This window comes from Hesperophylax consimilis, chromosome 18, assembly GCF_061612785.1.
Source record: "Hesperophylax consimilis isolate HC1 chromosome 18, BYU_Hcon_1.0, whole genome shotgun sequence".
Lineage (NCBI taxonomy): Eukaryota > Metazoa > Arthropoda > Insecta > Trichoptera > Limnephilidae > Hesperophylax > Hesperophylax consimilis.
The window spans coordinates 5,918,183-5,929,818 of record NC_142853.1 but is presented as its reverse complement, the minus strand read 5'-3'; the positions used below and the strand labels follow the sequence as shown (position 1 = coordinate 5,929,818).

The window sequence follows — 11,636 nt, the reverse complement described above, 5'->3', positions numbered from 1 at the left end:
TTGAGATTAATTTTTCTTTTTATTTATTTAACAAAATACCAAGACAAAAAGTATTTCAACTGACTAGAATGTTCATCATTACAGGATAAATAGTATGTTTTTCAGATTTAAATTACTTGTGATTTGTTTTGATACAATGAAATCAAATATTTTCAAATACAGGTTACCATTGACGAAGGAATAATTTAAAAAAAATTTAACATCATAATGAACAATATTTCATGATTACAGTAGAGTTATTCAGCTGAGGATCCAGTATTTCGATTGCTGAAGAAAGAGTAAGAACAATATTAAAATATGTTATGCCTCATGTTCAACTAGAATAAAAAAAAAATTACACAGTAATAATATAATAAGTTCCCCAAACATAATATGTAGAACAGTTTGTAGAGTCTGGCAAACAAGAGAATACGCCTGATGATAGACACGCAAAAACCCATTTTGGTACAATGCGCGGTCAACTGAAAAATCCCCATTCCGGATTCCTGAGAAACTTCGGAAAAGCTGTAAATTATGCGAAGGCTTTCTTTAGTTTGCCAAGCCCAATGCGCATTCAGATAAGTGTATTATGAGATTCTTCTATAAAAAATTCAACTTCAAATTAACTCCTAAAATTAAAACATACCTATGTAATGATATTTATGTCACGTGATTAGGATAAAAAATGGTCAAATTATTATGTTACTTCCAAATTTAGTCAAATAAAACAGATACCCATATAAAACAGAAGTGTGAACTAATGGGATTGGAAAGAAAACTAATATGGCCAATACACAACACCTTTCGACTACCAGGCCGAGTATTTACTTTTCCATGGTTAATAGGAAGCAGAACTAGAGTTTAGAAAGAGAATTAGCGTAACAAACCCGTGCGTGTTTCAAGGCAGTGCTGCCTCCTATTGAACACGGAAAAGGAAATACACAACCAGGCCCCTATGAAATTAGCTATCTGTTTAAGAAAGAATTTCGACATGCGAAAATGTTTGTTCAATTACACCCAAAAAAATTAACCTTCAGGCATACAGACATGCCCATAAAACTTTTCTACACTTTTATTCCTTACTTTTTAAAATAACTTAATGAGTAAAACCTTAAATTGTAATAGGTAATCATTGAAGACAATATTAGTGACTCTAAAAATTTTAAATCAGAAAAAGATTCCATAGCCTTGATTGACCTTAGCCTTGCCGGGACACTAGACGATTTTATTTAGTCCGGGAAGAATCTTGCAATTACATATACATAGAGATAGCAAAAAGATAATGTTGGTAGTTCTTATCAAAGTATGTTACAGTTAAAAATGACCGAAGGGGATAGGGTGGAATTAGCTCAGTGGTAGAATAAAGTCCTGACAAGGCTGAGGTACGGGGTTCAATTTCCAGATGAGACTGAATCTTTTTCTATTTTCAAATTTTCATTTGACAGTCGCTAATATTGTCTTCAATGATTAAACTTTTTTATCCATTTATCTCTTCAGTGCTCTAAACATAAAATAAAAAAGAAAACAAAAAGTGCCTTCCATACATATTTGAATGCAAATAAATGTTTCATTGAGCCCAGTAGCCCAGCGCTCCGTCTCACTTATACTTACCTGATATCGTAGATCTCCGTCCCATTTGAATTTAGTAAACACAATTTTGTATTAGAAATTCAAGCCTTGATTAGGCAAATATTTGGATAAGTCCACAAGGCACTTCTTGTGTTGTTTTTTATTTTAGGTCTCTAAAGCAGGGGTGGGGAACCTTTTCGCCGCTGGGGGCCTTTTGGATGTTTGTAGTATCACCCGCGGGCCGCACTTAGATTTTGGTAGCGGGAGGGGGGGGGGGTTGCCGGAATCCTCGATATATTATTACAATCTCATTTTACCAAATGTTGTGTTCAAAAATGAGTCTACTTCTATAAATTTGTAACTACACTCAGAAAGCGAGAATGGTTTCCCTCGAGTTGCGTCTACAGCCGAGCCCACAAATCGAATTATAAGTTGCAAAACACAAGACTGATTTAAACTTAAGAACATTTCTGCATAAGAAGCCACAAGCTTAAAAAATCCTTATACGCGGAGCAAGCAAATGGTTATCCTCGGAATTTTGCAGCATATGGTGATAAAACTAGAATTTAAAGTCCACTCAGAATATAAGAACGGTTTCATTCGAATTTTAACCCATCATACGGAAGAAAAAACTGCTGATTGAATCTTTGTGCGAGTCTCCAGCTTTAATTAAAACTACACCCAGCTCATGAAAATAGTTTACTCTGATTTTTGCAGCACACAGTCTGCATCTAGGATTTTATAACTGCACTTCAGACACGAGAATGATTTCCCTTTTAAATGCGTTTGCAGATGAATCCACAACTGTAATTTTATCTGTAAGCGAGTCCCCAGTTCACAGTCATAATTTCTTATTACTAAAATAATAAGAAATTAAAAAGTGATATTGGATATTTATTTGTGTCCAAACTGCTTTCTAGTAACGTAAATGCATACATAAGTACCAGTCAACTATGTTATACCTTTCCCTGGGTTTAATAACAATGTATCTGATACACCGAGAACGAAAACCGTTCTCGCATTCCGAAAGCATTTTTTTCTTCCTCTTTTATTATTGTCAGCAGGCCGCACTGAAAGCGTTCGCGGGTCGCACCAAAAAGCCTCGCGGGCCGCAGCTTTCCCACCCCTGCTCTAAGGCTAGCTTTAGACTTGTAAGTTTTTTCGTAAATTTACGACTTCTAGCCAATGGGCATATTGCATTTTGAGAATCCAATATGCCCATTGGCTAGAAGTCGTAAATTTACGAAAAAACTTACAAGTCTAAAGCTAGCCTAAAGGTACAATTTTTTTTTGTCCCTTTAGTTTTTTTTTTGTCCCTTTAGTCTCCTAGGGTCTTTGGGAGTATCTCCCCCCCTCCCCCCATTTACATTTCTTCGAGGGTACTCTCGGAAAACTGGCTAAGGGACGCGGGTGCTTGGCATTGTTGTGGCCAGGCCGCTTGCCACGCTCATTCTTGCCGGGACTGCCCCGTGATAGTGGGGTAAACTGCCCTCGATACGCGGCTTGTATATTTTTATGTTACTAACAATCATGCATACAGGGACATTGGAGGGTCTAGAATCGTTTTAAAATAAATTTAGCTTCTTTTTACAAAAAAAATTAGAGTCCTGACGTGTGCGGCTAAGGAGGTTAAACAATCAGTTTCCTCACACAGCCGTCGGGAAAGGGTGGGTCCCCTCCAATGTCCCTTTAGTCTCATATTGTTATAGGCTGTGAAAATATATTTGGATACTTACTAGGTGGGAATAGAATCATCAAACTGTATTGAAACTATATGTCTTCCTGGTACCATGACCAGTCCAAGAACTCTGGGTTCTTCCCCATCCGATTCTGCTTTCAGATACTCCGAGCATGACCCTGAAAAAGATTGAAAGGTTATTTGGTTTCTTGTTTTCATTTACTTCAGTTACATGACGAAACAGAACATACAAAAAGTGAACAAACCTAACCTAACATTATTTCATCAAGTTCTGTTTTATCCAGTTCAATTTCTGGAAATATTCTAATGGGCGTGCGCGGGGAAGAGTGCTGGCCGAGTGGGATCTAGCTATTCAGATTTGATTAATGAACAAGACATTAAGCACTTGGGTAAAATTTCCGTACTCCCGCTTACTCATAAATATGCCTAAATTATTGAACTAACAAGACGTTTCATTGACCGGTCGGTGGCCGAGTTGACATCGCGTTCTCCATCCTCCTATAATAAGTCCTTAAGTCCTCCATCACAAAACAAGCAACATTTTCCGCTTACTGTAGTGGTAGTAGGAGATTTTCAAATATTGTCAGGTTATTCGTAACCTGGGAATGTTTGACTTTCTTTAAAAAAAAAAACTTTCTTTAAAAAAAAAAAAAAAAAATTAGTACAGGAAACAAACTATTTATGTTGGGGGAGATGGAAAAAACATGCATCCGGCAAACGTTGCATCATACTAAGAAAATCAAACACAGCAAATGTCATTGGTCTTGTACTGTAAATTTTGGACTAGGAAAAAATGTAACTTTAATGCATATTTTACTATTTCCCCCGGTGTAAATAGTAGTTTACTTTAGTCATATTAGTAAGTGGGAGTACGGAATTTTTACCATCATTTCATTTGATTCAATTCTGAATGGTGGTGTTGCATGAGGGCAATACTTAACGAGTATCTATGACTCGCGTAATTACCACTCGATACCACCATTCAATGACTCGCGTAATTACCACTCGATACCACCATTCAATGGTAAACAGATTATTTTTACTTTTGCAGTTATCATTTGGTGGTATTTACTTTAATTACATAATAAACATGCTCTTTAAAAAATCTATCTAAAACTGCCCTTTGTTCACGGGGAACTACTCATCATGGTACGACATAGGTTGATTTACAAATTCTTTCCGTAGGGAGTTCAAGCAATTAAAATTAGCGTATTTGAATGTATAGATTTCGTCTTACCTAATATAACATTGGCATCTCTATCTGTACAAACGAAAACACCGACAAGAATTCTGCCATCAGTCATTTCTATTCTAAAGTTTTTATTCAGCCATTGTTTGAGTTTTTGTTTTCCCTCCGAAACGATAGGAACCTGGAAAATATTATAATAATCAAAAACCGAACAGTAAATTGTTCGTAAGTCAGTTTATTACAACAAACATAATCAACAAGCTTACAATTTCTGATTCAATATTCTCTTCAGCAAGGGTCTCATCATTTAAAGTTTTCATGGTTATGTGAATTATAAATATGATGAATAGAGTTAACTGAATTTATATTTATTGGCGAACTAGAAACGTATTTAGTTGAAGAAAGAGTTTTAATATCTAATATTTCATATTTTCGGTCATCAAACCGAATCAAAAACCAAATCCGGATTGTCAAAATTTTGACAGCTATAGAAAAAGCTAAACATCAAAATGAATTTGTTTAGAAGCTTTTATGACATCGTTGAAGTAGTGATGGACATTATCGAAACGCTTTATCAGATTTCGAAACATCATTGATCGAAAAGCAAAATGTGCCGAAAATGTTTAAAAAATCATAATATTATTTACTACCCTGGAAAAAGCATTGAATACCACGAGAGTTTTCAGAATTTATTCGAATGAAATGAAAAAAAGCAAAAAATTACCATCATCAATCTGTAAACATTATTTTTGTTTTAATTATTTGGAATACTACGTGAAAAATGTGTTTTGCAGGTTTTTCGTTATTCTTTGTGATGTTAGAAATAATTTTATTCGGACAGTTTTGCTATACATGTTGTGCCTAGGATGACAAAACAAATTATGTACTAACAAGTTTACGAGAAATTTACATACCATTTAAAAAGTATATGCAGGTACTTCATTTGAGTTGTGGAACATTTCGTTTTCAACGAAAAACCAAATTCGATTTTGCCCACCACTAACTAGATCATAGATCAATATAAGAATGATATTTTTCTCTGTGTCAAATTCTACTGTCATGTGTCAAAAATCCGTGTTTCCGAAATTGGAAATACGAAAGGTCAATTATGTCAAGTGATATATTTAAACAGGATTTTAAATACTATAAGTCACGGTGTCCTCCACCAAACTTCTCAAAGGTTATTGACTTTTCAAATTCGAATGGATTGCCAGATGTGAGTGTCACAGAATGTTATTATATTTATTCCTATTTTAAGGTTATTTTCTGTGTAAAAAATATAGAGGTAATTATTTTGAGACACTGTAATTGTTTTTTTAAACTACCCACATTCAATTTATTTGCAATGAACTGTAAATAATAGTTTTTTGGTAAAGGTTACGAATTCCGCTTCACGGTAAATATGGAATGTTTACTTTGAATTAATACTTGAATTTAGTTATATTATTACTAAAAGTTACTATAAATATTGGGGAACCTTTAATAACGCCTGCTCGCGTCCCCTTTAGAGTTATATCCCAGTTTTCAAGTAGTTTGTGGGCTACGCTAGGTTGTATAGACTGGTTTGTGATTTAATTCTAATACAATATTATGAATATAATCCAATTCTTGATATGAACATAGTCGCCGTCGGCTCGGCGCCGCATACTAATTGACATATCGCGTAAGTGACTTAATAAACGATATTAAAATTAAAAGTGCGTATTTTTGCGTCTCCCCCGACATAATAAATCATGTTTTGAATTAATAAAGCTAAATCCATTTATTTGAAAGTGAAATATTGCGTATTAAGAGTGAAGCGGAATAAGAGAAAAATAATGATTTTTTTTTATCTTAGTCTTGAAGAACTTGAGAACTTCTCATGATTTTAATTTAATATTTTTGTTTCAGGGTATTAAAAAAATCAACATAGACGAAAACTGCATTTCAGATGATTTGACAGTAAAATACGGTTTACGTCCTTTACAAGAGTGGATAGGTTTTACTCTTGATAGAAGAAAAGGTTTAATATTCATTAGAAACCCATTTTTAAATATTGGTCAGAGGCTTTGGATAACAAAGTGTTTGAACGATTACACCAAGAAACCCAATAAACTTAATCTAGATGTTCATGGCGATGTAAAAGCCTCCGAAGAATGGTGGGACGCTTGCAACAAGGATATTAACAGTGACAAGGTCCTTCAAAAGAAATTAAGATGGTCAACTCTGGGATATCACCACAATTGGGATTCAAAGGTATTTTGTGTTAACTAAAATAGTGTTTCAATAGCTGTTTTTTTATTTATATCTGCTTTGGTTAATTTTTGTGAAATATTACCTCGAAGGCACTGCTTTACATACGTATTTAATTTACTTTACCCAAGTCATAAAATTTAATCATTTTAAAAGAGGTAGACTAAATTGAGTAGCTGGGTTCAATAACAACTTAAACGCACTCAGGCTGTTTTTGCTTCCATCACCTTTTGGGAACTCCAATCCCTTCTTTATCTGCTGTGTAAATATTACTTCTGTAGATTTTACACAGATGGAACTACATGCAAAAGTTTGAACACTAGTTACAGCTACAAACGAATAAGTACTACGCATTTCAAAAAACTTTAAATGGGTTTTACTCAAAACTACAATTTTAACTATACGAATCAAATTTCGAATTACGAATTAACGAATTTCGAATTAAAAAAAATTTTGTATGAAAAAATTTTTCAGCGGAAATTTTTTTTCCGAAAATTTCGAATTACGCGTTTTTTCGAATTATCGGGGTTCGAATTAACGGGGTTCTACTGTAAATTGTTATTGCATCTAGCTTCTCAAAAGGTTTATGTGAATGGTTATACATTATAATAATTCCGAGCCAGCCTCTTATATATATTCTACTATTATACTCTCTTATTTTCTCGGAATTATAAAAAATAATTGTAAAAAAAAATGTATTGCCACCAATGTTTGCAAAACAATTATATAAGCTAAAACATCTGTTATATTATTGATTTCAGGTGTATACAGAAGGCAATAAAAACAGTTTTCCGAATGATCTTGCAGAAATGTGCAAGATTGTTGCAAAATCAGTTGGTTTTGAAGATTACATACCGCAAGCATCAATAGTGAACTATTATCATATGGATTCTACTCTGGCCCCACATACAGACCACTCTGAAGTCAATTTAGAAGCACCTCTGATTTCTATCAGGTATTTTATGATTGATTTACTAATGACATAATTATATAGAACTAGTGGATCCTGCAATGCTTCGCTATTGCTAATGTCTCTCTCAGGCGTCCCCAACCTCTTCTACCATTCAAATCATTCTCCGGCTGAGTTGGCATGGCGTATGGTTTCTACCCAGGCATCGTGAGTTCAATTCCTCGGCTGGCTAAGTCCTCCATCTCAAAACAAGCACTGTAATGGTAGTAGGAGAATGTGTTAATTACTGTAATGTGTGAATTACTGTAATGGTAGTAGGAGATTTTCAAATGTTGTCAGGTTATTCGTAACCTTGGAATGTTAGTCTTTCTTTAAAAAAAAAAAATAAATTATTTACATACATAAGAGATGCGTTTTTCTTAAGTAGGTACCGTTTTAATATTAACCATATCATTTTAAAATATATCGTTTTTGAATTATTAAATTTTTTAATGCAAACTTAAAAAAGGCTTAAAATGCCCTCACCTTACGTTTTTTCGTGTAAACACTAAGCTAAAATTACTGATAGGAAAAAAACACGCGTTTTATTAGACAAATGTATAATAAACATTATTTTCACCTCACATTTTTGTCATTTCATATAAACATAATTATTACTTCATAAAATTTATAAATTTTTGTTGTTATAGTGTGAAAATTGTGGTCGGAAACTTCGGTTTCATAGAGGTGTACATTTTAATTCTTCCGTGGTAAACTTCTAGATTTGAACATAAAGCATGGTGTTTTCTCGTTCTATCGCCTTTCAGATCATATTTCTTACCATGACAGTAAGGAAGACCCAACAATTTTTATGAGATCATAAGTCTACGAGTTGTTCGTAAAAGTGAACAAATTGACTCTACAGGTAATAGTTTGTTCTCAAAACTGAACATAAGCCAAAGGGTTAAGAAAACATGGTGTAATTTAAAAAAAAAAAAATTATTCCAACATATTTAAACACCTGTACCTTAACCTCTGGAAAACCGTTTGTGCACCAGTGACAAAAAATTTTCCCGCCGACAAACCTTTCATGCGCTACTGGCTTTGGAACTTCGCCCTAGCTGGAATGTTTTGATGTGCGATTTAAACTTGTATGCCATGAGAAAGTGTATAAAATTTTTTAACAGAATCGCATGCACTTTTCAGTTCATTTTCTATTCCATTTTTGATTTCCCTCAAAAAGGGTCTGGTGTTCCAAAGGTTAATCCACTTTTCAACATAATTGCCACCTATAAGGTATTTGTCATATTGTACGACCAGGTTCTGTATTCCATCATCATTAAAATCTGCCATCCGATTTGATAAAGGCTGTTTTTAGCCCTTGCTAATTTCACATCCTTGCATCATCTCATACATTCATTAATAATTCTGTTAACAAATAATTATAAGCAATAATTAGTCGCCTTAAATATCAATTCAAATTGAAAATATCTCCCGAGTAAAAATAAATGCCGCCAACGGGAATTGAACCCGTGCCTTCTGATGTCCGGTCAGGTGCTCTGAAACCACTGAGCTATGTCGGCTTATTTCCAACCCGCCAAGACTAATTATTGTTAATAATTATTTGTTTTCCTTTATGCTATGCATAAACCTTGTCTTATAAGCATTAGTTTATCATTAAAAAATAATAATATTTGACAAGTCAAAAATATTTCACCAACAAATGAAGATATAATATGTCTCGACGCCATCTAGTGAGAAATTTAGCACTAACAAAGCCTTTCCTAGAAAAATAATGTTTACAGGTGGAAAAAATATAAAAAGCAGTAATTGTTGATTGAGGTACTAGTACATACTGAATCATTTGGCGGGTTGGAAATAAGCCGACATAGCTCAGTGGTTTCAGAGCACCTGACCGGACATCAGAAGGCACGGGTTCAATTCCCGTTGGCGGCATCTATTTTTAATCAGGAGATATTTTCAATTTGTATTGATATTTTGGGCGACTTATTATTGCTTATAATTATTTGTTATCCTTTATACCATGCATAAAACCTTGTCTTATAAACATTAGTTTATCATTAAAAAATAATAATTCTGTTATTTTGACGTTTTAACTTTTTTTAGTCTACCATTATTCGTAAAATGCAATAAATGACATTTTCTTATTTTACAGTTTTGGACAGTCTGCTTTATTTTTAATCGGAGGCGAGACCAAAGACATAAAACCAGATGCGCTATTTCTTCATAGTGGGGATATTTTGATAATGTCCAAAGAGTCAAGACTCTGCTACCACGCTGTTCCAAGAATCATCTCTGCTCAAGTAAATCCTTGGGATAACATAGATTGTAATGAAAATATTTTGTATGAGAAGAAAGCTGATGTTTTTTCAAAGTTCTGTGATGAATCATTTTGGAAACCTTTTGGGAACTATCTTACTGGTTCCAGAATCAACTTGAATGTTAGACAAGTTCTTTTTAAAGATCAAAGCACTCTTGAAGATGGCAGATGACCGCAAAGAACTTAAAGCTGATAAACCTGACAACTAATATGCGAAAGCTGTTGGCCATTTACATTAATCACCAATCAAAATGTGTTAAAAGTGAGCAACTTACTGTTTATACTTACTTTTTACTTATGTTTGGCTTGATAAAATGAATAACCCAGGAACAGATGACAGGGTGAAATAGTGGCAAAATTACTTTTTGCCTTTGTTAAGGCGATGCCATACGTAGTAATGCAAAATCATGTGTTTTTGGTTTGAAAATTTGGTCGCCTAGAAATGTTTCAGATGCTTTAATTAAATACTGCGAGTAGAATACATCTTGGCCTTTGAAATAATCGAGTATTTTTTAGATAAGTCTTTTTATAAGCCCAGAAAAAAATAATTTATAAGGCCTATTAAAACTACTTTAAAGTTCAAAATTTCCTACCTACATTCGGTTATGATTTTATTGTATAATGTGGCAAAATAAGTTATTTATAAAATGATCAAAAAATAATTAAATATTTATGCCTGAACATCCACAAAATAAAATAAAAGGCACTTTTTGACCATGTTTTTTTTTGGCATAAATCAAAACAGGCGGATGGTGTTCAGCGGGAATTTAAACCTTATCGCCATCTACGTAAGGGTTATTGATAGCGGCTCAATTTAAAATATAACATGACGTAGTGCATCGCCTTAAGTTTTAAATGTTCAAACAAAAAATCATATAAATTAAATACTTACTACACAGTTCTCCCGTTTATTTATTAAAGTTTTTAATTCGGCAGGAACTAATATAACTGTCAGGAGTAATATAATATAACTGCCAGGACTAATATAATATATACATGTTCGAAAAGTAACAATAAAATAAATTAATTTAAATCACATTCTTCAGGGAGGTCGCCGCATCATCTATATCCATCGCTCGAGCGAAGAGCTGAGACACTTGGATTGCAACCATGACAATTACTGGAATTTGCCTGCATACACTGATATAGCACACCCTCAGCTTGTCCCAGCTCAGATGTGTACGTATAGGGTAGTGCAGTGGCAGTGAACAGGGCACTGTTCGGCATCCCTTGGCGATGCAGTGCCTGACAGATGTTTGCATAGGGAAGGGTGCATACGTTTGCTGCCTTGATGCGTCACAGAGTACACTATAGATGGAGAATTTCCCTCAAGTCACCACAGTCGTAGTACCAGTGCTAAATATGTTTTATTTTATGTTATCAATATCATTCAATGTATTTATTTAGATGTTTTTATATGGCAGACAGAGTTTTGCACTTACCTGTTCATTTTGTTCAGCTGAAATAATTTTTTTTATTTTTATTAATAACTCCTTGATCACTGAAACAAAATTTTCATCACTCGCCAGTTGATTCTATTTTCGTAATAACTCACTTTTTTTAAATGAGGTTTTTGTAATTTTTTATTTTTTTATTATTGTACAACATAATATTTATTCCAATTACAGTACAATTTTAAGAGTCATTGTACCGTCTTACCAGATAAAGTGTTTGTATATTTATAAAAATAGTATATAATTTACCATAACTAGTTTCTCCCGAATAGTTTTATTCTGAG

The 11,636-nt window shown here is 33.7% G+C and overlaps 2 protein-coding genes across 4 annotated transcripts; one reads left to right on the top strand and one right to left on the bottom strand.

Moving 5' to 3' along the window:
- Window positions 1-16: 16 nt before the first annotated feature.
- Window positions 17-4,944, bottom strand: Sbat (LSMD1 domain-containing protein Sbat). Of its 2 annotated transcripts, none has more exons than XM_089642273.1 (4): window positions 4,703-4,944; window positions 4,485-4,617; window positions 3,285-3,405; window positions 17-317 (listed from the first exon to the last, which is right to left on the bottom strand). In XM_089642273.1, the coding sequence occupies exons 1-4, from the start codon at window positions 4,754-4,756 to the stop codon at window positions 314-316; spliced, it is 312 nt and encodes a 103-aa protein (XP_089498399.1). In that variant the 5' UTR covers window positions 4,757-4,944; the 3' UTR covers window positions 17-313. The 2 variants fall into 2 exon arrangements, with proteins under 2 accessions (XP_089498399.1, XP_089498397.1); XM_089642271.1 differs by having other exon boundaries at window positions 17-267.
- Window positions 4,945-5,496: 552 nt separating this feature from the next.
- Window positions 5,497-11,349, top strand: AlkB (alpha-ketoglutarate-dependent dioxygenase AlkB). 2 transcript variants are annotated; one of them, XR_016303755.1, is made up of 5 exons: window positions 5,497-5,652; window positions 6,327-6,671; window positions 7,430-7,623; window positions 9,734-10,160; window positions 10,945-11,349. XR_016303755.1 is itself a non-coding variant. In XM_089642333.1 (4 exons), the coding sequence occupies exons 1-4, from the start codon at window positions 5,545-5,547 to the stop codon at window positions 10,068-10,070; spliced, it is 984 nt and encodes a 327-aa protein (XP_089498459.1). In that variant the 5' UTR covers window positions 5,497-5,544; the 3' UTR covers window positions 10,071-10,717. The 2 variants fall into 2 exon arrangements, 1 of the variants encoding a protein (XP_089498459.1); XM_089642333.1 differs by lacking the exon at window positions 10,945-11,349 and having other exon boundaries at window positions 9,734-10,717.
- The last annotated feature ends 287 nt before the right edge of the window (window positions 11,350-11,636 follow it).

What these genes read in the sequence shown, in the direction of transcription:
- Sbat (XM_089642271.1), bottom strand. Translation starts at nt 4,756, where the DNA reads ATGAAAACTTTAAATGATGAGACCCTTGCTGAAGAGAATATTGAATCA. An exon ending in AGAATATTGAATCAGAAATT is followed by an intron (nt 4,618 to 4,702) that starts GTAAGCTTGTTG and finishes AATATTTTCCAG; the next exon opens with GTTCCTATCGTTTCGGAGGG. An exon ending in AGATGCCAATGTTATATTAG is followed by an intron (nt 3,406 to 4,484) that starts GTAAGACGAAAT and finishes AATCTTTTTCAG; the next exon opens with GGTCATGCTCGGAGTATCTG.
- AlkB (XM_089642333.1), top strand. Translation starts at nt 5,545, where the DNA reads ATGTCAAGTGATATATTTAAACAGGATTTTAAATACTATAAGTCACGG. An exon ending in ACCACAATTGGGATTCAAAG is followed by an intron (nt 6,672 to 7,429) that starts GTATTTTGTGTT and finishes TATTGATTTCAG; the next exon opens with GTGTATACAGAAGGCAATAA. An exon ending in GCACCTCTGATTTCTATCAG is followed by an intron (nt 7,624 to 9,733) that starts GTATTTTATGAT and finishes CTTATTTTACAG; the next exon opens with TTTTGGACAGTCTGCTTTAT.